General features: G+C 35.5%; 2 protein-coding genes across 3 annotated transcripts in view; both read right to left on the bottom strand.

The window, feature by feature from the left end:
• LOC136041472 (L-lactate dehydrogenase-like) overlaps positions 1–14239 on the bottom strand; it is a 37645-nt gene extending 23406 nt beyond the window's left edge. Inside the window, exons 1-3 of one of the 2 annotated variants that reach the window (XM_065726165.1) lie at positions 14122–14239; positions 9877–10011; positions 4404–4695 (exon numbers count right to left, since the gene is read on the bottom strand). In XM_065726165.1, coding sequence (XP_065582237.1) covers positions 4404–4695; positions 9877–9999 — 415 coding nt within the window. In that variant the 5' untranslated portion in view covers positions 10000–10011; positions 14122–14239. Of the gene's footprint in view, positions 1–4403; positions 4696–9876; positions 10012–11678; positions 11808–14121 lie in introns of those variants that run through there. The other variant, XM_065726166.1, reaches the window with a different exon arrangement.
• Positions 14240–24107: 9868 nt separating this feature from the next.
• The window catches only part of LOC136041495 (heparan-sulfate 6-O-sulfotransferase 2-like), a 33608-nt gene continuing 31228 nt past the window's right edge, over positions 24108–26487 (bottom strand). The window contains exon 6 of the mRNA XM_065726191.1: positions 24108–25154. Coding sequence (XP_065582263.1) covers positions 24640–25154 — 515 coding nt within the window. The 3' untranslated portion in view covers positions 24108–24639. The remainder of the gene's footprint in view (positions 25155–26487) is intronic.

Raw genomic sequence — 26487 nt, 5'->3', positions numbered from 1 at the left:
GGTGGACACAGTCACAGGGCAAAATATATGACAAACAAGGGCATAATATAAAAGGATGAAAATGTATTTTGTGTATTATAACTCTTTAAAAACTTACTTTTTACAGAGCAGCGAATGAAAATCTTAAAAATAAAATCTCTGACTAAGAATTAGGCCTATCCAAAGTTAGAGAAGAAATGGAATTGAAGCGACAAAAAGAAGAGAATGTAGAAATGCAAAGCCTGAATGCAACGGCAAAAACTTGATTTTTCATACATACAAGAACGTATCCAGGATTTTTTTCGTTTTTTTACAAAAGAAAACAACCTAAAAAACACATAAAAACTTGTTTATATATTTTTTAAATATATATATATGTATATATATACATATATATATATATATACATATATATACATATTTTAATTGGGGGGGGGGCAAACCCCATAACCTCCCTGAATACAACCTTGTATACATATCAGGTGTCCAAATGGCGTTCTTACAAAATTCATAGAAAGAAAAAAAGGTATAGCTCATGCACCCCCTCCCTCTCTCTCTCTCTAAAAAAAAAAAAATCATAGTTGGGGAAAAAGCCAAGCGAAACAATAATGCCATCTATTCCTGTACGGAATTTAGACCGTATTTTTCCCGCCATGTTTTATCTTTAGTAAATTTATATACAAATTTTGTACAACTATTTTATAGCAAAATTTAAAAAATTGGTCGAATTTCGGTATAAAAAATTTGTAGTGAAAATAAAAAATTCTCAAATTATTTAAAAATAATCATTGGTAAAAACCATGTTTCAAGAGTCAGATAAAAAAAGAAGGTAAATAATACAACATTAGACTTTACAGTCCCTACCGGCGGTGCTGATCTCCTTTTCTTGGCCCTTCAGCCAGAAAGTCCAGATAAAAGCGAATGAATAATCAAACAAATTAGAAAAGACTTAATGCATTTAAAAATTCACTACGAATTCGTGAACATACATTTTTAAATACTAATCAAACAGTGGTAACGAACTGTAAGGAAGGAGCGACTCTGCTCAATAGCAACCGAAACTCTAAAAAACGGAATTTTGACATTAATAGATACATCAAAACAATCAGCTTATTAGGCTAATTAAAAGTATTTAAGATTCATCAAGTTTAGTGTTACCCATCAAAAGTTACAAGCCTGAGAATTTGCCTGATTTTTGAAATAAGGGGGAAACACCCTTTAAAATTCAAGGAATCGTGATTCAGCGTATCTGAGAACCCGTATGTAGAAGTTTCGAGCTCCTGTATACAAAAATGTGAAATTTCGATATTTTTTGCCAGAAGACGGATAATGCATGTATGTTTATTTTTATTATTTTTGTTTTATTTTTTTTCCCCAGAGGGAAAATCGGGAGAAGATCTTTCCAAGATTGGGAGAGGTGCATTCGGACACAAATTTAAAATTCTAGTGCCCTTTTTAAGTGACAAAAAAGATTGGGGGGCAACTGGCCCCCCTCCGACACCCATTTATTTCCCAAAGTCATCTGATCAAAATTTTGAGATTGTCAATTTGTTCAGTATAGTCAATCAAATAACTAAGTCTTCAAGGGTAAAATGACCCCCCCCCCTAGTTCGTGGAGAGTGGCCTGTAAGTTGTGAAATTTGCCAATTGTTTACGTAAAGTATTCGTTATTGGGAAGTATACTGACATTTTTCGGAGGGGGGGATGATGTGCTTGGGATGAATTTTCATTGGATAATCTTCTTTAGAGAGGAACATTTTCGGGGGGTGGAATTCCAGAGAAAATTTTAAACTGGGGGGGGGTGGACAGATTTCATATACGAAATTCTTGTTAATTGTCTTACATTATTTTTGCCAGTTCATTTTTTTCACGTGGAGATGTTCCGGGAAAACTATCCGGGGGCTATTTCCCGCGTGTTTTAATTCCCAGGAAAAATTCTAAGGAAGGGAACATTTCTGGAGCAATCGAGATTCCGATTAGAGATTTAAGTCTTTTTCAAATGAAATAATGCTAAGGACAATTTTTCAGGCTGAATCGTCCGCAAGAAATTTTACGAGGAGGGTGATTTTCAGCGAGGATGGGACTGTTTAAAGGGAGCTTGACGGGGGTGGGGGTGGTAGTGTACTTTACATTGGATGAAACTTTAACACAGGTTTCCCGTGAGAGGTGGAGGGTATATTTCACGGAGGCTGATCCAGATTTACCTCCATTATTCGAAACACGAATAGAAATTAATTTTTAAAAAGTATGTTTTTTTAACTGAAAGTAAGGAACAACATTAAAACTCAAAACGAGCAGATATTATTCCGTATATGAGGAGTTGCCCCCTCCTCAATACCTTGCTCTTTACGCTAAAGTTTAACTGTTTGTCCCAATTTTTAAGGACGGCTGCTGAATCACAAGGCCGTTTAATTAGAATAGGAAGCTATTTTAAAAGTGCCAACAGCATTAACGCAAAGAGCAAGGTATTGAGGAGGGGGCAACCCTTCACATACGGAATAATTTCTGATCGTTTAGAGTTTAAATGTTGCTCCTTACTTTCAGTTAAAAAAACATGTTTGTTTTTTTTATTTAATGTCAATAACAAAGCTAGCTTGCTATGGACCCTGGCGAAAGATCAGTATCCTTTCTTTGTATCCATTTTTAGATAGAAGGTAAGGTTGAAACTCTTGCTCTTGAACTGGAAATTGACGGGAACAAGATTTTGATAAGCGATAATTATAAACCACCGAGTACTCAATGGGACGAATTTGCAGTTGGTTTTGGTCGAGTTTTGGATGAGATCCAGTTGAGTACTTCCGATTTTATTTACATGGGTGATTTTAATTTTGATCTTTTATGTTTGAGCAGCAATAATTTAGAGTTTTTTTTTACCCTTATGGTTAGTTATGATCTATATCCTCTAGTAGGAATTCCAACGCGCGTTAGCCTACTCAACATTCAACGATCGATAACATATTCATTCGATCTGGCCTACTGTCTACTTCTTAAGCTGATGTAATAATTAGTGAGTCTCCTGATCATTTTCCTGTGGTGGCAGTGACTTCCTTCCTACGTAGGCAATAGCCAAAAATAAAAAGGATAAGGAAAAGGCTACTGAAAAAAGAGAATAAAAGGTAAATTAAATAAATAAAAAGGTAAATTTAGGCAAGAACTGAGTGTTCTTTCGTGAATGAAAATGAAATGATGAAAATGAAAATGATGAAAATTTTTGATGAATGAAATGGTTCATGATGATGAATCATGATGAATCATCACGGTTCATGATGATGAATGAAATGGTTCATGAAAATGATGAAATGGTTCATGATGAAAATGAAAGTCTATCCGCTGCATTTGATAAATTTGTAAGTGTACAACATGTCCAATGAGGACTGTCAAGCTGAAGAAATCGACTCCTAGAAAACCATGGGTAACCCAGGATCTTCTTCAACTAATCCAGAAATGAAACGATTTGTATATACTTTATATGAATTCAGAGTCACAGAAGGTGTTTAGTGACTTCAAAAAAACTTCGTAATAAAACTAATCGTCTTCACAGATTTTGTGTTCAAAAATACTATGGGATTATTTGAAAATAATGAAGGGAACACGAAAGGTACGTGGAAAACCATTGATGAGTCATTAAATGGTAGCAAGCAGAATGAAAATTTAGCTAGCCTAATAGTTGACGATGAATAGTTGTTGAAAGGAATGAAATTTCTGATGTTTAGGATGACTATTTTTCAAAAATAGGTGATTCAGTAAGTGAAACTTCATATAATGATAGCAGTAAAATTGCCGAGCTTTTGGAAGATAAAAGAGGTTTAGGGGTAAACATGAGCATTGCTGAAACTAATCTGCAGAATATGAAGCAAACAACAGGATTGATGAAGCCAAATTCGTCTGGGACTGATGGTCTCAATCTACAAACATTTAAATTAGTAATGGTATATTTGCCGCCCGGCCTTGTATATTTGATTAACTTGTCGCTGAAAAAAGGGTGATTTTCCTTCGCAATTAGGAGGCCACGGTCATCCCTTTGCATAAAGGAAGCTTGAAGGCAGATCCTCCGAACCGGAGACCGATTTCGATTTTGTTTTTGTTTTCAAAGCTATATGAAAAATTTATACATAGAAGGTTGTATAATGATCTGAGTCTATATGGATTTCTCACAGAAACACAATTTGGACTCAGGAAAGTCCATTCTACAATACATGTAGTCCACCATCTCACATATTTGTTAACTCTGCGCTTGAACTTGGTGAGAAAGTGCTTTCAATTTTCATAGATCTTAGCAAAGCTTTTAAGAGAGATTTTGACAGAGAGATTTGGATCTGCTGCAATAAGTTGTCAGCAGCAGCAGTAGTAATCTCGTATTTTTCTAAACTTTTAAACTCGGATATAAAAAAAACTAGTAGATTTGGATATAAAAAATTACGAACCAGGGTTGCTAACAATAAGGAGTATGGTGTCTGGGCTGTGCTCAACCAATTTGGGTATGATGCCTTTAAAGATGTCTGTATTTCTTTGTACCAAGCTAAGACGAGATTCACCCTCCCTTTGGCGTGCACCAGCGGTGACAATACAAATCTTTGACCCGGCTGTTACAGAATAATCAGTATCAGCTGATACTTTTACATTTTTGAGAAAGGTCAAACCATGCTGAAGGTCCATCATTTCACCTTTGAGTTTATCAGCAACGACATCTACAAGTGCCAGCTCACTAGCAATGTTCTGCAAAATAGGAAAAAAAAAATCAATAGTACAAATTGGGGTAGGACTAGGGAGGGGTTATATTCTCCTCAAGGAGAAAACGTATGGTTTTCTGCGGTCACAGCCACCTCTTTAAAACTAGGGGAGTGCTACTAACCCATCTTCAATGAAACGCATATAGTGTCCAATTTAAACATTAATTAGAGATCATCCTGCAATTGAATTTATTATACATTATCCATAACGAACATGAAAGGAAGGGACATGCTCAGGAGGAAGAATCAGAGTCAGCAGCCCCTCCCTTCAAAATCATAATTTACATAATTCTCTTAGAATTCTATTCAAAATATCCAAGGAACCGTTTAATCCCCCCCCCCCCAAAAAAATAAAAATAAAAAATCGGCTTAGGCCAGATCATGACAAGGGCCTAGGCCATAAAATCTAAAAAATATAAATAAAAAGTGAGAATTTGAAGCCATGATAAAAAGCATGCGATGAATAAAGGCCAGAGCGAGTCGGCGAAGTCTGATAAAAAGTCGGTAAATCTGGCTTTTTGCTATTGCTAGGTAAAAAATAAAGTGACTGGTAGGTTGAGAAGAAAGTAGACGAAAAAGTAGAGTTGCAAGAAAAGAGAAGTAATTTGTGGCATGCAGAAGCGTGAGATTACCGGAAAACAAAATACCCGAAAATGGAAAAAGATAAATTGTTCAGATAGCTGTAGAAGGAGGTAAATGAAAAGGGAATGATTTTTGGATGTAGGAAGAAAATGGTCCAGTTTCATTTTTTTAGAGAGGGGTTCAAAATTTATTTGCCAATTATACGGAAAATATAAGAAATTACACAAGAAACTGTCTCGAAACTTTTGCTGAAGCCCAATTTACCCTCCCGAGTGTGATAACCCTCTTAAAGTGTCGTAAAACACTAGGTAGAATCATACTTCACAGGAACTTTTTTCCTCTGTAGTGTTTTGAAGCCAAGCCCCTCTATATCGAGCCCAGCTGATAAATCGACCTAAGCGATGACACTATTCAAAAAAAGGTGTTTTTTTCAGCAATATTCTAGATTTAGACAGACAATTCCCTTCAACAATTATATGGAATAAAATTAAAAATAGGTCCAAAATTAAAAAAAAGTATCGCATCTCAACATTCTTCGGTATTGAATTAGTGTAACAGCAAACCAGGTACATTAACAGAGAAAAGTGAAAACAATAGAGTAAAATCACTGTAAATAATAGCAAAAGTAATGGCTATGTAAATAATAGCCTCCATTTGTTGTTCAATTAAAAGTAATTAATTTTAAATATTTGTAAATAAAATTTGCAACCAAGAAACAAGAATCATGTCAAAATCACCAGGAACCAGCTCCGAAACTATGCATCATGGTTTGGATATGCTCATAACAAGAAACAAAAACAGCTTAAATAAATAAATTCCATTTTTTTATTTTTACTAATTATTTTATATGGTATTTTTCAAGCTCATGTTAGTATATTTCTCATAGCAAAGTTGCCATAATAAGCGAAATATTTTGATATTACAAATGGGACTTCAATTAACAAAAATACGGTAGGGGGAATAGACTTTTCGAAGTCTGGGGGGAGGGGCAATTTGTTGCTCTTTCCCATTTTTCAATAAAAAAGAACTAGAGACTTTTTCAATGAAATTATCAAAAAAGCTATTTTCAAAATCGAGAGAGGGGCAAAACTCTATGGGAGGAGAAAATAACTACCGACAAATCGCCAGTGTTTTTTAAGCGCCAACAAAAAAGGACTTATGCATCTTATAAGAAATCAAGTTCGGTATTAGGTATGCCTCACGATTAAAAAAAAAAAAAATGTCAGAAAAAATAAAGATGTGATCAAAGTTCCAAATAATACTGAAAGTACTAGATAAATCCATAAGTTTCCACAAGAAGCGGGGGAGGGGGAAGCATACAAAGAGTATTCACCACCCCCTCACCCACCATTAGACAAAACACTAAGGAAGTACAAAATTGTATGCCGTTTGGGAAAGATAGGACGCTTCTTATGCAAGAAAAGACGAGATTTTCAGAAACTTGACCTCACCCCACCCCCCGTCCCCCCAAAGACGACTCAGTTTTGAGCTTACCACTCAAATCTCCTTTCTATGATTAAATGCTTTTCAAGGTTACATTAAATTCAGTAGCAGCTCTTTTTTTGTGATTACATAATTGCGAACCGTTTTAAAGATCGAACCCCTATTTTCAATAAGTGCAATAGCCCTACGTAAACGATTTGCTGATAACTCTAGTTCGCGCGAAGAGCGAATTATAAGGAATTGTGTTGCGAGAGCAACACTTTGGTTTTGTCCCGGTTTTTTTTTTTTTTTTTTTTTTTTTCCTATGCCGCCGATATCAGCTTATTCCTGGAAACTGGTAAGGGTCTAACCTGTGCGGTTTTTACGGAAAGTGTGGACCTCAGGCCGGATTGATGAATATGACATTACATTTTGGAAAGCTCCGTAGAACTCTTGCCTGGGGCCAAAAAGGATGGTTTTTGCTTGTCCTCGAGCCAGAGCCTATGGTGTGCGAAGTGAAGTGGAGTTATATAGCCTATGTCAGAGAGGAGTATCTGAAGTTGTGCAGCCAAGCTTTCGTTTCATCAAACCATGTTTCTGCTTTCGAGTGGAAAGCTCCGTTCTAGCAGGCAAGCAGGCAGGCACCAGTTTCAAATTGAAGATGGACTAAAATCTATAAGTGTTAAATATATGCGGTAGTTCCCCGGTCCCACAGCCAATATATCTTCTTTGAGTGATAAATAGAAAAATTTACAGAAACAAAAAAGTGCGATTTTCCCACGGGTCCGAAAGTGCTGCCATCTATTGTTTCTAGCCATTTCTGTTCGTGATTTCAGCTGACTTTACCATTCTTTTTTTTTCTACTTGGGATTGCAATAGAGAAATGGTATCAGATATACCTCTTAAACTTTAAAAGTTCTCTCATTGCTAAAGAAATTAGAGCTTATCCTTTGCTCCTTTCTAAGTGGTGGTGTTAGAAAGTTGGCCTCCGGCAAAAAAGTCAACTTTTGAACTAAGACAGATAGAATTTTTTTCTTTTCAATGACAATCGATAGACCTTGATGAGCTGATCAAAGTATATGTCATCCATTTTTTGTTACAAAAATTCCTTCATGACATACACCAGTTTGAAAGTTTCAAGGGGTTGACAACTTCAGTGGTAAGGTACATACTTGAACCAAAAATAGACCGATACCAATTGTGAGATATGTAGGGGACTTCCAAGCAACAGTCGATTATTAGCTTATAATCATCTTTGGCAATGAGGGGTTTGCAACTTTTGCTGATTGGTGTACCTATTATCTGTTTCTGGTGTAATTGATGGTAAGAACAACTTGGTTCCCGATTGTAAGACATGTAGGGGAGTTGTAAGTAATAATCGGCTGTTAGGCTACAATGACTTCAGCGACAAGGGGTTTGGAACTTTTGCTAGTTGGTGTACCCATTATTTGTTTCCGGTGAACTTGGATGTATATCCCGGGAGAGGGACTTGTAAGTAAGAATCGGTTGCTAGAGGAGGCTCACGAGGGGCTACAAATTTGTGCAAATTGGTACACATCTATGGAATCAGGGACCCATAAATTTCCTGTAATGACTCGCCATCCAATAATAAGCGATCCTGGATGGCGAGTCATTACAGGAAATTTATGGGTCCCTGATGGTATTTTGATCCTGAAAAGTTACAGATAGCTTTATAATACCAATTAGATTACATAAGATAATGTTCCAAGTTTCCATCCGTCACGATGTCTACGATTGAAAAGGATAAAGTTCAACCGGCTGCAAAGTGACATTTAGGGGCCTAGTAAGTAATAATCGGCTGTTAGGTTACAATCATTTTCAGAGATGAGGAGTTTGCAACTTTTGCTTGTTGGTGTACCCATTATTTGTTTCCGGTTGAACTTGATGTCTATCTCGGGAGAGGGACTTGTAAGTAAAAATCGGTTCACTTTAGGCTAAAAATTTGTCCAAATTGGTGCACATTGTATTCGATCCCTGTAAATCTGTCGGTAAGAAAGTTCATATCGATGGTCTATCAATCACTGTAACCTAGAATTAAGATGTTACGCAACGGGTACAAACGATAATACAAAACAATGAGGTAGTTTCGTAATAATTAATAGAATGTCATCTATGGTATTTTGATCCTGAAAAGCTCCGGATAGTTTTATAATTAATACCAACTAGATTATACAAGATATTGTTCCTAGTTTTCATCCGTTACGATGTCTACGATTGAAAAAGATAATGTTCAACTGGCTGCAAAGTCAATTTAGTCCTTTCTTTCAATATTCTTTTGTTGTTGTTTTTTCAACGCTGGGGTGTGATCATGTGATTACTGATTGCGTTCTTCTTTGAACATACTGTTTTAAAAGCTTCGATAGGCTGACAACTTCAGCATTTAACCGATAGCGAAGAAACAAAACCAAAGTGTTGCTCTCGCAACACTTTAATCGGCAAAGCCGGACATAGGTTGCCGCAACACTTCACGTTGCCCAGGCAACGTAGGTCTAGTTTAGACTGAATTCATAATAGACAAAAGATGCATAAAAATGAGAAAAATCGCAATCTGTTTTAATCTAAACACTTTTGACTCTTAAAATTGGAACGAACTTTCCATTTTCAATTGAATGAGCCTCCCTCTAAGTTTTTACGAAGGCTCTTTCTATACAAAGCGGTTGGAAGAAAAAGCGAATAGATAGCGGCTGCGTTGTTCTCCACTATGCCCCCCCCCCCCCTAAAAGAGCAATTCATTTAACCACCACAAATTTATATTCAAGTATTGCATATATGTCGAAAATTTTTATAAAATCTTTGACTATTAATATAACGTTTGAAAGTGTTTAAAAGTAGCTTATGAAAACTTTGGGTGCAATAAAAAAAAATTCAAACCTACGGAAAGAGAAGAAGATGGAAGACTTACCTGGGTCAAAATACTGAAAGCGCAGGCTTTACCAACTTGGCCAGTGCCAACAACCGTGACCTTACCACCGGACCTAGCCACTACAAATTTATATCCAAGTATTGCATATATGTCGAAAATTTTTATATGATCTTTGACTATTAAAACAACATTTAGAAGTGTTTAAAAGTAGCTTATGAAAATTTTGGGTACATTAAAAAAATTCAAAGCTATGGAAAGAGAAAAAGATGGAAGACTTACCTGGGTCAAAATACTGAAAGCGCAGGCCATACCAACTTGGCCAGTGCCAACAACCGTGACCTTACCACCGGACACACGAACCGCTGGTTCAACTTCGTACATCAGTTTTTCGACGAGGGACATTTTGAACTATTTCTACAAAAGTAATTAAAATGTACATAAACTAAAGAGAGACTGAAGGTAGAAATATTACAATCATGTTGACAACTAGAAGAAAAGATAGACAAGACAACTGGATAAAATGTCAAATCAGCCGATCGTTTTGTACAGAGGGTAAATCCTGTAAAGCATACCTTTACATAGAGAGTAACAGTCGGAAACATTGTGCAAAGACCCTCAAAACAAGAGTTTCTAAGAAATATTTGCTAAAATACACAAAAACCAAGTTTCAAATGCACTCTTCAGTATCCCTCTAGGGTTAAGTCTTCCCTTCCCACACAAAGATCTGGCCGTATCTGTACCACCGATGAAAGGAGGGCATGTGTAGCTGGACTAGCCTCACGTCAGTAGTAGTAGCAGCATCACCAGATGGGCCTATTCACACCATTTGAGCGTTTTTCTTATGTAACTATCAATGTACTCTTCAAATGAGCGCATTTTTCAAAGCAGACACTTCCAAAAAATTCTAAACTTCGCCACATTTTCGCTATAATAGTCTCCTATTGATTTACTGCATAGCCACCCATTAAAAAAATAAGTCTTAGTATTTACTCACACAAAAGAAGGACGGGCTTCGGCCTGTGTCCTCCCCAAAATATCGAGCTTTTCCCTGTATTGTCTATTTATTTTCCATCTAACGTTAATTGTCCTTTTTTTAGTCTTTTTTAGAGTCCTCTTCCCCCATAAAACCACCAAATAAAACCCTTCCTACGCCGCTAGGGTAAGGTCCAATCCAATAAGCAGAAGACTTGCACCCAGGGTTGCCTAACCTAGTGATCTACCACTATTTCTAGTGTTTTTTTTTTACATTGCATAAAAAATCATTAAATCAAAAATCATTAGATTATTGAAGAGAATGACTAAATCAACCAAAAAGAACACTAAAATCTAGTGATTTTTTTTACTGGTTGGCAGCTCTGCTTACACCCATCCACTTGCTAAATATCTTTTGAAGGATGCTTGACATTGAAAAAAATCTCTTGCATTGAATCTCCAACATTTTTCATTAGTTGTGCCCCACAACCCCGAGACATGTTCTCGCATACGAGACTTTATAACTCTTGATGAAAAATTTTAAGCTTAATAATTTATACTTTTGGAGATACAATGTAAAGCCGTTTCTTTTAATGTCAAGACTTGTAAAAAAAACAAAAAAACATAAAGTATTTCTACCGTATATAAAAATTACGATAACAATCATTTCCACTCCTCCCAAGAGAATATAGACTACACTTTCATTTCTTCTTACGCGTTATACCAACCGCACTAAAGTAGTGAAGTTAATTAAATGGAATATACCAATACAAGATGAAAATATAAGACTTGAGCAACAAAATCAAGGAATCTGTAACAGAGAATTATCGAAAGCGGGCCGCCCAGAATGTATTATATAAATATCTAACCAACTTTATACATTGGGTATTAAATTAAAATATACTTGCATAGTAGTTTATCTTACTCAGGCTAAGCTGCTTATCTCCGAGTAAACACAGAGAAACTGGTTTTAAACAGATCGAGAATAACAGCGGTCGGTATAATACGTAAGTACCTATCTATTTACTAAATAAAAATAACATATACTAGGATATATTCTAATAAGAGAATATACATTTTTTAAATAAAAATATAGAAGGAATACATACTACGTAGCCTACAGGAATCAAAATCTTAAAGAAAACACTATTTAACAGATATGACAATTCTGTTACTGAGAAAATCACGATGTTTCTGCATGCTACTATCTTTTGGTTTGTTACGTCACCTTCTTTTTGTTTCTTTTTACTGGAGATTCGCCAATTACATTCTTTTAAACAAGAATAAATAAGTAGCTTTTACTCGGGTCGGATGTGCAAAGAAACAGCTTATTACTGGGTCGATATAAGACTGTCACGTAGGCCAGAATATTTTACCTTGAGGGGGGCAGTCATAAAAAAAACATATTATTTGTGTCCTGAAATCTGGAAAAACTCAGGATCTAATGGGTGCCAACCCCCAAACCCTACTTCTGTGTACGTCCATGCACGTAGGCACATAACTATGAAAAGGAAGAAGGGGGTCTAGACCGTACCCTGGGGGATGTTTCAGGGCTTAAGCCCCTCCCAAAATTTGTCCGAATTCTTAAAAAATAATAAACATGTACATATTCGGATGCACCCTTGAGCAGGGGGTCATCAAAATAATACAAGATGACGACTTGTTTAGATATTATGGGCAAAAGCATTATATTTACGTGGAACTCCAGACTGAAGGCCGACCCTAGGACTTATTTAACTAGATTCAGAATAAAAGTAATAGGCAAGACCGAACAAAACTTCTATAAGGCGTAAATGTTTGATTTCACCATGCACGGCGAGTTTGAAATCCCATCTTACCCGTGATGTTTGGCCCATTAACGAGTTTTAATACAAACCTGATGGATAAGATAATTCATCTAAATTAGCAAAGCGATCAAGGGACACAACTATCCAAAGACTTGTGCGATATGGGATTCCTATTCTTGGACTATTTCATAGCCTGATTATTGATAGACTTATAATTATTATTTGGTAACAGTCAGGGGTACTAATTCACTAAAATGTTAGGGGGGGGGGGGCAATGTATTTTTTAAAATTTATGGGGGTGCATTTCTTTTTTTTTATTTCTTTCTATGAAAATACCAAAAATGTATTTTTAAATTAAAAGACCAACAAAGGTATTTTTAAAATCTAGTTTATGTTTTCTTATTAACTAAACATTATAGCTCAAATAATAAATGTGCTCCATTCAACATTGTACCAAAATATAGATATTGTTACCATGACAATCCCCCTATCCCAACCGCATCTTTGGTAACAGTCTTCTTCTGGGCTGAACGCTATACGGACGAAATTCTTAGGCTTGCTTCCATTCATTATATTCAGAAAATTAAAAATCAGAATATCAGAAAATTCAATTAAACTGAACGTAACCCTACAAATCTAATAATTAAAATAGCCTATCTACGAATGCAATGAAGAATTAGGTGAAATTCTTATTCTTACGCCTGGCCTCTTCTGAACTAGGTCTAGACTAAGGAATATAATAACAACAGAATATGTGAAACAGAAAACAAAAATGTAAAATATAACCACACTAGCCCCTTAAAAGCCCATACTGACGGTGCTGATTTTCGTTTCGTAGCCCTTCAGCCAGGGCTATACCTTCCTGCTTGCCTTCCATAGGTTTCTCCAGGTACCCATTTAGAGCTGGGTCAATTCTGGCTGAACTTACAGTCACATCACTGACCCCACCCCAACCAACTAACCGACCATACCAGGAATCGACCCCCCCCATTCCTTGGACAAAGGATTTCAATCCCAGTGTGCTAACGACTCGGCTAGGACCAAAAGAGTATTACTAACCAATTCCCCATTCATCACTCTCTTCAAATATAATGGGCACTTCCGTGCCGAATACGTCCCTGCACCCCCTCACCCTAATGGGGCCAGATAGAGCTCTAGGCTATACAACTTTGCTTTCATTTATTTAAAACAATTTCGTGGCCTACCTAATATGAACCAATTGTTAATGAGAATAAATATTTTGCTGTTCATATTGACTTACAAGTAAAGTGAACATACTACTCGATGCCCTTTTTCCACGCTCTTTCCAAATATAATAATCACTTTTGCCGTAAATGAATTTTACCCTCGCCCCTATATATACTAATTTAGGGTGTATATTTGCAAATTAAGGGAATGGGATAAAGTTTAAAGTTATTTCTCATTTGCATCAGCAATAAACTTTACCCCCACCCCCTAGTGTGCAAATATATACCCTGAACTGGTATGTATAGGGGTGGGGTAAAACTCAATTGTGGCAAAAGTGAACAGCGAAATATTTACCGACTTAAGAACAAAAATGATAGGCTAGGCTACATGCCGATATAATCAGCTAAATTTTGTGTATAGTCTGGGGAGGTGGGCGGGTACTTAATAGTCATGGTAGCAACTGTTATATTTTAGGGAATTGTTGAATGGAGCATATTTGAGCTATAAAGTTTAACTAATAAGAGAACATGAACTACGCAATTCCAAATAACCAAATGTAAATAAAGTTTAAACTTACATTGAATAAGCGAAATGAACAAGATCCTTCTCCGTTTGCTTCCAGTTGCGAACTATTTAGAACTTCCAATTTTTCATTCGTCTTTGCCCTCCGTTCGTCCTCTCTCTCTCTCTGTTCCCGACCTTCAAATCCGCGGAGTATTGATTGATGACGTCATCCATGACTTGAATCACGCAATTTTAGCGCAAGTAGTATAAGAATTGAAACTAGGTTTGGTCACGTGCCCAAAAGATTGGGAACAGGTCGTGATTAAAATAAAAATTTTCTTGATGTTAAGGGTGAGTTTGGGTCGGAGAATTTTTGAGGTGAAATATTTAAAGGAAACTAGCGTGAGGTTTTACCCGGTAGCGCTAATTGGAAGAGGGGAACGTTTGTCCCTTCCCTAGATTTTGAAAATTACATATTTTGGTGTATTTTCACTGAAAAAATATACTTTTTTATAATATACTAATTAATAAGATTTTAAAAAATACTTTCCGCTTAATATTTCGGTGAATTGCAATTACTGGTTATACCCGTATACGGGAAGGGAATTTCCCCTGTAAAGACATGATCACCCCAAAGGGAAAGATGTACAAAAAAGAGGCTATAACACGTTGGAATATGAATAGTTGGGGCTAAATGCCGCTTCTCAAAATATGACCTCCCTCTATTGGAATTGTTTTGCTATTGGAGCTGGACTTGAGCCTGTGCCCAGAAAATTGATTGTATGGTTGTAATTAAGAAAAATATTATTCATGTTGAGGGTGAGTTTGTGTTCTTGGTGATTTTTGTAGTAAAACGTTTAAAGGAAAATGACTATGTTTTGCACCCATAGCGTTAAATACGGGAATGTATTTGTCCCTCCCCTAAGGTTGTCTGGCCACCCCTATATTAATTAAACTTTTTTGTATTTTCATAGAAAAATACTGTTTTTCTGCATTCTCATTAAAAACAGAGAAAACAAAACAAAATCAGATTAGATTTTGAAAATACTTTCACACCTAAAATTTCTGTGAATTAAAGTCACTGGTTCTACCTGTGCACAGGAAGGAAATCAGGGACGTATCTCCGCTAATTTTATTGGAAGGGCAGGAGGGGGTCCACATCTGAATATTCAACGGGCATGGATTATCCTTCAGGTGATGGCAGCGGCGTTTCTGGCCTCTTCAATCAGCTTATAGTTCCAGTAAGTATTAAGCATTCTCTCAGTAAATATCAGTAAATAAGTAACTTACTGCAAGCTAGGACCTCTACTTTATTTTGATAAAGATAAAATCTCAAAAACCACAAAATGATTATCAATGTCAGATTATTATTTCAAATTTGCGCCCCTAAATTCTCTGTACCAGGGGCGATTCCCCTTGATCCCCTCCTCTAAAACCACTTGTGGGGAAATGGGTGTTGGAAAGCTTTTGAAGAACACAATCCTAAATGTGTTTTAAAGATATATGAAAATTCTGGTCCGAAATTTCTCCCGTTAGCGTAGGGGAAAATCAAGTCTCTTTGTTGAAAGCAGGCCATGACAAATATGAGCCAAAGCAAGGGGTTGATCATTAATTGGATCACGTTTGTTAATTAATTTACTCAAAGGTGAGCTGCTTTTACTGTTAAGATTGTTTTCGTTTTTTGTTATTGTGTTACTATAAGAAGATGTCGATGGGAATCAAATCCCTTTTAAATGTTTTTTTTTCTTGTTCCACTTTCTGTTGCTTTTAAAAGTTGGTCTGAGCCAAAGAAAGAAAGTAATGAGATTCTCATTTTATTTGTTTTATTATCACGTTCTAACTAAATAAAATTGAGACAAATTATATTTTTAATAACTTTGTGAAACAAATCAAAGTTCAGAGCTGGACAAAGCTGATTGTCACAAAACTGGTTTTTTGACAATTGTCTGATTGTCAAAACATCCAGGAACTGGATGTTTGGCCATTTTGCATTGCTAAGCCTACGGAGGCGCTTGTTCTGAATTAATATTTTACAGATTATGCAGCCCAGCTGTCCTGATCCTGGGACCACATGTGCATGCGCTCTTTCACCTAATGGGGGGGGGGGGGATGTAACAAGCGGTTAAAAAGTAAATATAGCCCGTTGCATCCCTAATTCTGAAATAGGAATTGGTCTTAAAGCAATAATAAAGAAAAGTTGCTACGTAGTAAGATGTTACTCTGTTAAAATCAAAAACATTACAGAATACACAAATAAACAATGTACACGCATCAAACAAATGTAATTTAAGTATTGCACTCAGCTTTTTACTGAAACTATCAGCAGTGAGCTGCTGCAGACGACAGTACTGCACTGTTAACAAGCTTTCGGGGGAAGAGGGGGGGGGGGGCTGGCACAGAGTTTAATAAGCTTAGATTTTGTACCGGCTTTACCGTTAATATTAAACTGCATACTTACTTTTCACTCCCTTAAACTCCCGTACCCATCGTAGGTGACTAAATCTCACAGTTGAACTATGCACTATTCCAACACCCCGTGCATCGCACCATTCAGCTCTGTTTGATTTGAAATTGACCTCTTAACAGATAAAAAAGTACACTCTTTCAACTTCCATTGTTGAAACCTTACACAGGAAAATAACAACCCCTCCCCTTATTGAACAAAAAGAAAAATCACTTTTTTTCATGGGCAACAGTGATATGTTTTTCTCATATTTTTTCTTCGTCACTATTGAGACACTGGAACATCAAAGAGACCTGTTCAAGCTCTCATAAAAGCTAGTCCTTATATCTTATAATTTTTTAAACATTTTAGACTCGATAAGGCCGTCATAAAGTGCAACATAGTGCATTAAAAGCGCAATTTGGGAAACATTTTGGAACGGAAAGGCCGGACATTTTGGGCCGGACACGCGAACGTCATTGAGAGCTAGTTATGGGCTCATTTATAAACTAATTTATGATTAATGGTTCTTTGTAAATTTGACTTAATAGGGCAATCGTAAAATACCAATGGCACCCAAAATGTGCAATTTGGATTTTTTTTTTCATTAAAAAAAAATAAAGATAACAAAAAGTGTGCTGTACAATGAAAAAACTTGGCGGACAAATTTTCCCCGCCCATGCAGAAATACTCCTTCATGGAGAATCCTCCTGGAAATTTTTCTTACATTTAAACAAGCGACAGTGTTTTTATCTGAAGCATTAAAAAAAATGTGAGCATTTTCAACTTAGTCGCTGAGCCTTGTTTGATTAAGAATGTCTTGAAGATCTAATCAATTCTTGGTACCATTACAAAATTCCACATTTTTGGAGATAGGAGCTTGGAACTTGCGCAGTAGGGTTCTCCGATACGCTGAATCTGATGGTGAAATTTTCGTTAAGATTCTATGACTTTTAGGAGGTGTTTCCCCCAATTTTCTAAAAAGGGGCAAATTTTCTCAGGCTCGTAACTTTTGATGGGTAAGACTAAAGTTGATGAAACTTATATATTTAAAATCAGCATTAAAATGCAATTCTTTTGATGTAACTATTGGTATCAAAATTCCAGTTTTTAGAGTTTTGGTTACTATTGAGCCGGGTCGCTCCTTACTACAGTTACCACAACTGTTTGATCACTTGAATTCTTGGAGATGTGAGCATTTTCAACTTAGTCGTTGAGCCTTGTTTGATTAAGAATGTCCTGAAGATCTAATCAATTCTTGGTACCATTACAAAATTCCACATTTTTGGAGATAGGAGCTTGGAACTTACGCAGTAGGGTTCTCCAATACGCTGAATCTGATGGTGAAATTTTCGTTAAGATTCTATAACTTTTAAGGGGTGTTTCCCCCAATTTTCTAAAAAGGGGGAAATTTTCTCAGGCTCGTAACTTTTGATGGGTAAGACTAAAGTTGATGAAACTTATATATTTAAAATCAGCATTAAAATGCAATTCTTTTGATGTAACCATTGGTATCAAAATTCCAGTTTTTAGAGTTTTGGTTACCATTGAGCCGGGTCGCAACCACGACCACGAACCATATAGCACTAAAAACGGCACTTCTGCCACTTCTTAAGCGGATGAGTTTGGAAGCATAAAACGGTACCATTGCAATAATTATGGTCCAAAGCCCTTAAATGGTGGTTTATAAGGATCCCGCAAATATACTCCCCCTTAGACCCTCTTTGTAAGATTCATAAGTCGCCTACTCATCTTAGAAGTAAAAGATTATTGTGAAAACAAATTAGCTAAAACTAAAAAAATTTCAACTAAAAATGTACCAAAGATCAAGCTTGAATTATCAACAGTTTTGAATTGAACCTTCAAACTTTACTCTGCGATGAAGCCTGTGTGTTAGTTCTAACGGCAGTAACTGAGGGGATGGAACGTCCTTGCCCCTTAGTTTTTGTTCCTGTCTAGGTTTTGAAAAACACCTTTTTTGGTCATTTCATTGGAAAAGGCACTTTTTTCATTTGAAAAAAATGGGTGAAACAACCGAAAGTGCACTTTGTGGGAATGTGTAATCAAGTCAAATTCATAAAAAGCGATTAGGTATAAATGAGCCCTTAAACAGCTCTCTTTTGTTACAGTAGCCTTCTAGTTTCTGCTAGTCGGTACGCAATTTATAAAGCCTTGCCTTCATTATGACTTTTTCAGGTGAAGTCGGCCGAGTAAAAACAACTTTTTGTTCACCGAAAAACAAACGTTTCTGAAAAAAATGTATTGTTTTGGGAAGTTGGGATAATGAACTTTATGGTATAGACTGAAAATTTTTGTAGCTGTTAAATTTTTCTGCACTTTTTTCTAGAGGTTTTCTTATCTCCCCTAGATCGGTGACAATTAGAAATTATGTTAAAAATAAGTTTTCAATTGAAACATAGGAGGGACATTAAAAGTTAAAATGAACATACATTTATCCCACACAAATAAAAAAAAAATCATGCCAGCGTTGTTTCTACGTTAAATTTTAATAATAAAAAAAAAACGAATAAAGATTAACTTAAAAAACAAAGTTTTTCCGAGGGAAGTAAAGAGCGAAGTTGAAACTTAAAACGGACAAAAATTATTCCTTCACAGCCTATTTAATATATATCAGTAAAACTAACACAAATAAACCAACTTATATTTCTCCCTGTGTTTCTAGGATTATAGAAAACTATCGCTTTACTGAAAACACAAAATAGCATAGGAGTTTTGGTACAGTAAAAGTAACCTGGTTAAGAATACTTTTTACAGAATAAAAATATCATCAATCCCTTTCAGCATCAATCCCTTTTAAGATAAAGCAACAATCCATTTTAGGATTGTTGCTTTATTTTTTTTTTTCGTTTAATTTGGTATCACTTCTGCATAATGGCTCAGTTTAATGACTGGCTCTCGTTTTGGTTCTGAAAAGGACATGTTATGATCAGTTTGTAGAGACGTTCAAAGTAGAGCCATTTTGATAATATTAGGACTATAGGCTAGCTTTAGAATTTGTATCATAGCTCGAAATTCATTGTTGTATAGAGAGAAATAACCGGATTTCCAGAATTCATATTATGTCTAGTTTGATCATCATTTCAAGTAACAGTAAAGCATATTGTATTACAATTTAAGATTTTATATTACTCAGTATTGGTATTATAGGTGGCAGGACCAAAATGCTACCTGATAAATCAATCCAATATTTCTGTATGCTGTTCAATTACTTTGAATTTGTTACGCAAAATATTCAATTTTACGCTTAAGCTTTTAAGATACTTTAATTGTATACTCGAAGTAACTGATGCCACAGCCGGTGTAAGACTATGAAAAGTTTTATAAGCCAGTTTATTGTTGTCAGGCAACATACTCACTTTTGACTCCCAAACCAATATTCCTGTTTTTTACACTTGAATTTTGTGTTTTCAGTAAAGTGCTAATTTTCTATAATCCTAGAAATATTCGGAAACACAATTAGTTGGTTTATTTGTAGTATTTTTTTCGATATATATTACATAGGCTGTGAAGTAATAATTTTTGTCCGTTTTAAACTTCAGCTCCGCTCTTTACTTCCCTAAGAAAACCCCTGTTTTTTCAAATTAATGTTACACAAGTAGAGCTGGCGTTACATAAAATACGACTGATAACAGAAACAATCCTCAGTACATTTATGTTAATTATTTTTTTAGAGCTGGTTAAAACAAATATTCAGAAAAGAGAAAATAGCGAAAGTCAGCATGGTATTGTACATAGAGACGGTTGGATATTTATGGGTAGTGTTTGAATCCAAAACTCAAGGAGTATGACCACCTATTTACTAGGCTCACCTATTTACTTGAAGATTGGGTTTCGAAGGTGGTATATTTGTATAAATGTAATGTGGAGCATATTAGGAAGTGTAATAGACATCACCGTTTTGTGTTTTTTGTATTAAAAATGAGGATGGAATAAAGAAAAAAATTATCTGCTCAAAGTTGAAACTTAAAACAGCAACAGTTTAAAGTCAGTTAGTAACTTTTTCTTAAAATTATTGGTAGGGGGAAGGCGACTCCCCCTTGACCCTTCCAAATGACACCACTGGAGGGAAGGGAATTTTTCCTCAAGAGACTTTTCTGTGACCACCTCAGAGGGAAACTTACACAGACAAGAAGGTTAAATTACACGTTTAAAAATATCCTACCACTCTAGAAATCTAATGCCACTGATATTAGACCTAATCCCTCAACCAGGAAAATGAAAATACGGTCTCAATTAGAAAAAATTCATCCATATCGAGGATGAATTTATGTCCTTTGGAGGTCACTTCTGTGGTGAAATCTTCAAAGGTTAATTGTTGGACGTCATATCTGTGCAAGGGAAAGGACTTCTCCCTTAAAACTGCCTTAGGACCAACCCATAGAGAAGCTTGTACAAAAAAAAAGACTATGAAAGGAGAGGAGGGAAAGGAATTTTCCCCCAAGAGACATTCAATAACCACACAATAGCAAACTCATACAAAATCAGGCAATAAAACGCAAAAATATGAATAATTGCGCTTAAAGTACTTCTTCTAAAAATAAAAACCCCTCTCCCCTTACACACAATGCCAGGGAGACCATATTGGGTCACTTACCTAAAAAAAATTGTTAAGAGGGTCGTGATCCCAATTTAAAATTTGCTTGATTTTAAGGCTAAGTGTTTGTCTTTCTGAGGTGATTTTTTTTATAATACCTTCAGAACAAAGTAATCAAGAGATGGAGGAAACACAAGGAGGGAAAGGTGGAGGAAACACAAGGGTATCTGGATTTTCTCTTCAGATACCCTCCAGTGCCACCACACGGGGATAATTTTAGAAAGACAAATAATAATACGCAACTTTAGAAAGTGTTCCCTGCACGAGGGCACTTAAAAGACTTAAACATTAGGGGTTAAAAAAGTAATTTCTAATCCCGCCCGCTTCATGAAAAACTATGCTGCTGAAAAAAAGATTTGATCCCGTGCCCTAACAAAATGGAAACATTGTTTTTGTGATGAAATTTTCAAAAGAGAATAGTTGGTGGTCGTACCTCCACACTGGGAACCCTCCCAGGAGGAGGGTTGTACCCTCCTCAACGCCCCGCTTTTTACGCTAAAGTTTGACTCTTTGTCGCAACTCTACTTTTTTTTAAAATAAAAAAATTTAGCGTAAAGAGCGAGGCGTTGAGAGGGGCAACCCTTTGCATATACGGAATAATTTCTATTCGTTTTAAGTTTTAATATCACTCCTTACTTGCAGTTGAAAATTTTTTTTTATTTAATTTCTGAAAGTTTTTGAATTAATACAAGTATGGATTCTGGCTCACCGCACATGAGTAATTAAAACAAAATTCGCATATTAATTCTTTTTTGCTAAATGGCTTTCTCATAGTTTCGATTAGACGATTTTGATAAAAAATGGGTGAAGGAGGAGGACTAGTTGCCCTCTAATTTTTGGTTACTTAAAAATGCAATGAGATCCTTTTATTTTTTACAAACGTTTTTCATAGTAATAAACATACGTACCTTACGAATTAACTTACGCAACGAGCTTCTATATTTGTGTATTTTTATTATGTATACGAGGGGGTTTGCCCCCCTCGTCAATATCTAGATCTTTATATTTAAAGCTTGAATTTTGTCCCAAATCTTTACGAATGACCCCTGAATCACAAAGGCCGTAGAACAAATAGTTAAAATTACTAAAAATACTTTAGCGTAAAGAGCAAGATATTGCGGAGGGACGAACCCCCTTATATACGTAATATTTTAGGTACTGAAGGTCCAATATAACTGGGAGGGAGCTCATTGGGTCAGGGGAAAGTCTTGTTTTTTATCATTTTTGGGCACCAAACTACGACTTCACCTCAAAGAAGATGAATTTGCAATCAATTCAAAATTCTGAGAAGCTTATTGACTTAAAAGTATCAATTATTATATTTTATGCTTCCCAGTTGCAAAAGAAGTAATGCCACACGGTGTCAGTACTTGATTCAACCAAGGTGATTCGCTTGTTTGTAATGAAGTTATGCTACCTGTGGTGACATGTAATTGCGTATCAGGTCTTATGAGGGGGGGGGGTCATTGTTTAGGTGGTGGTAGGGTAGATTCCTAAAAAAGTACATTCTGATGGACAAACTGCTTACTTTTCACGAGGCTTCAGGTGAATAAAACCTTCCATTAAAATTTCCACTTAATGCCCTCTGTCGTTCAAGAAATATTGCAGATGCACCCTTTTGACAGGATACACAGTGTTTTTTATTTATTCAGCATCGTCCTTCACGACATAATGAAGATAGGCCCTTTTGCCAACCAGGATGCACGTAGTGTATTCTGATTTAGTTCAGAATCCCCCTTCCACTTTATGAAAGTTTCAGCATAATGCTCTTATCTATTCCTGAGTATTGTAGATACGCCCTTTTGATAACCTGGTTACAAGTAGTTTTTTCTTTTACTTTTTTCAATTTCCCCCTCAAAACTCCATGACAGTTTCAACTAAATTTTTCGGTGGCCATCTCAAGATATTGCACATATGGCCTTTGCCAGCCTAGATGCACGCAATTTCTTTTGATTTAGTTGAACATTCCCTGCTAGTTCCAGCTTAATATCCTTAGCCATTCGAGAGCTACGTTCAACGAAAGATACGTTCTTTTGACAACCTGGATGCACAAGGTGTCGTTTTATTTAGTTAAACGTTTCCTGAAAGTTTGAACACAATACCCTTAACCATTCAGGAGATATTACAGATGCGCCCTTTGAGAACGAAGATGCAGATAGTGTCTTTTGATTTAGCTCAAAATCCCAGTTAACACTACATTATAAAGCAATTGTCACTACATTTAAACAATTGTCAATTGAAGTTATTTACGACCCTTACCCTACGGTATATGGAGGTCATGTCATCAGGCATACATTTCGGCCTTTCAACCATTTTGAAAAAATGAATATCTCTAAATTTGATCGAATGTCTTTGGAGGGTACAGGGAGACGAGGTGTTAAAAAAGAAGGGAAAGAGCTGGTTAACATTTCGATTACTTCACAATTTTCCCTTAAAATAAAAATGAGGTCTCAATTCCATCTGTGGGGTGCCTCTTCTGCCTCTGTTTGCTTGTTAAAGTAACGACCGGGAGAAGTAGATAGGGTAAACCCAACTACCTAGGACTGAAAGAAAATTCTTGAACCTAAGTAAGACCTTTTTTTCTCCGTCTTTATTCAAAAATAAGCTCTGAAAAACCAGTTAATATAACAAATGTCACAACATTATCACCTCAGTTCTCACTTTCAGCTTCTAGCAACACCTAGACTTCAATCGTTGGGGGATTCCTATGATGTCCGTTTTATCACAATTTCAACCCCTTTATTTTTTCGCGAAAATAATGATATGAAGTCAAACTATGAGAATTGGAATTAGTAGGCTGGACTTCTGAAGGGTCACATGGCACTCGAGACAGACATGGCAACAACAAACAATACCTCTTTTCGAAGAGTAAGCTCTAAAGAGACGAATCAGGTAATCTTTAAACATCTTCCAAATTATTATCTTGATGAAGTAGAAATTTTCACTTTTAGATTTAAGAGACGTGTCGATTCAACGTGATGGAGGTCCCTTCTGCTGAAAGTTTTATCAGAGTTTCAACCATTTTATTTGTCCATGAAAATAATGTCATGAAAAAGAAGAATTATTGAGGAGCTGGAGTTCAGAAGGGCTCGTATGACGCCCTTGATTCAAAACACAAAGGTGAAAGATGCCCTTGAGTTAATTTCCTCTTTTTTTGTCCTCAGAAGATAATAACAAAAACATAACAAATAAAAATAAAACAATGCATAATTAAAGCCAATCATATAATCTCATTTTTTTTTAACTTATCTTCTAGAGATTAATCAAATCTCCACGTCAGAAAGCAAATCCCACAGGAAACATTTGTTCACTACTATGAGCTTCTTGATAATAAGCTTCAAAATCCTCGTCCAGTTTTAAAATTTTTCAAATCGATTATGGGACAGTTTCAGATGCCCTCGCGTTATTTTTCTTTTTTTTATGTTCTAGAAGAGAATAAAAAGCATAACAAATAAAAATAATACAATGGAGAATTGAAGCAAACTATATAATATCAAGATACCTGTTTCCTTTACTTTTCTCGAAGAGATTAATCAAATCTCCACGTCTTCGTCAGAAAGTAAATCCCACGCAAACGTTTGTCCACTATTATGAGCTTCTTGATAATGAGCTTCAAAATCATCATCAAGTTTCTTAAGTTTCTCAAATCGGTTATTAAACAGTTTCATAGCAAAGTCATACAGCTCCACGTCTAGACTATTGAACTCCAACACCTTTTGCTTCTGCTCTTCCGTGAGTTCTTTCAAAGTTTCACTACTCACCGTTTTATTATAATGCTCAAATGGAAAGAGAAACTTCGTTTTAAAAGTTCGTTCAAAAATATATTGACTCATTTGCTGGTGTTCAGTGATGCCTACGAAGGGCATTTTTGATAAGTTGAGTTTGGCACTAGACAAGAGTAATCGACCCCTCTCGCTCTTACTCATGGCGGAAATATTGTAACACCCAACTGCTTTTAGGTCTGCTAACATTCTTGTTTGCCGATTCAGTGCCAAATTATATTGACAAGACATGAAACTATCCAGAGTTATATTTGTCCATCTGTCACCTGCAATAATAGTAATTGTTGTTATGGCGTAATTGAATACATATAAATATATATATATATATATATATATATATATATATATATATATATATATATATGAGATCTGATTAATGTCAACATTCACTGGTGAATGTCCGAAATTACTTTTTCTCTACTTTTCAGTCTTGTGCAAGCTACGATTGCAAAAGTTTAAGTTATGTTAGATAATGTTAGTTTAGGTTAGATTAAATTATAAATATCAGAAATGGGTTAAAAATCTAAGTTAACCCAACCTAATCGAACCTAACCTGTTATCACCAAACCTTGTGCTAAATTGGAAAAGTTTAAGATGACTAAATTCAAGATAAAAAAAAAGTATTTTAAACATTCACGAATTTCCGACAGTCACAGTGTATATATATATATATATATATATATATATATATATATATATATATATATATATATATATATATATATATATATATATATATATATATATAAATAAATATATATATATCCAACCAGTGTACCTTATAAAATAGTATCTTATAAAAATAGTATATTGGAAAAACAAATGGAAAATATTACTTTCTCAAATCACATTAAAAACTTATTTAGAATAGTTTACTCAAATCAAATAATGTTGTAAAAAGATATTTCTTTCCTATTAAAACGATTTTAAGCATTTGAAACTCTCCCTAAAGTTACACTAGCCCAACTATCACTAGCAATAACTGTGTTCATTAATCCCATAAAATTCAATATAAAAGACAAAAAGAAAGAAGAAAGAAAGAAAGACGGGCAATAGAGACAAGAACTCTTTTAAATCAATGTTTAATCATATTGTATAACTGCGCTAGAAAATAAAAAGTTTTCCACACAGGCAGCCAAACGGATGTTTTGAGGCACACAGCTACCCAGAATCTGGATAATTTGGCTTAATCAATTTGTGGACTAGAATTTTGAAGGTTTTTTTTTTTTTCTCGCATCATATTCTTAGGCTTAGCGCAGAATTTCAATGACTCGATAAATTCATATAGCACCCTTGTTTTAAGTTGTAAACTTACTGTTACTAAGTTCGACTTTGGTTTCACACGGGAAAGGAATAGTCCAATGAAAAGAGGTACACTCAAAGGAACTTCATGGCGCTTGAATTTATTCAGGAGTTCAACACTCCTGAATGGGCCAGTTTGCTTAACAATACTATAATGGGGATGGTTCAGTTGAGGTAATTTGATATAATTACTAAGTTGGATTGAAATGCCGGAGTTTCACAAGGACAGACATGGTCAAACGAAAGAGTACATGATTAGTATACACAGATGAAAGGCTGGTCTTCCAGAGATTAAAG

This window comes from Artemia franciscana, unplaced genomic scaffold (genome assembly GCF_032884065.1).
Source record: "Artemia franciscana unplaced genomic scaffold, ASM3288406v1 PGA_scaffold_23, whole genome shotgun sequence".
Classification (NCBI taxonomy): Eukaryota; Metazoa; Arthropoda; class Branchiopoda; order Anostraca; family Artemiidae; genus Artemia; species Artemia franciscana.
This window is presented reverse-complemented; position numbering and strand designations above follow the sequence as displayed.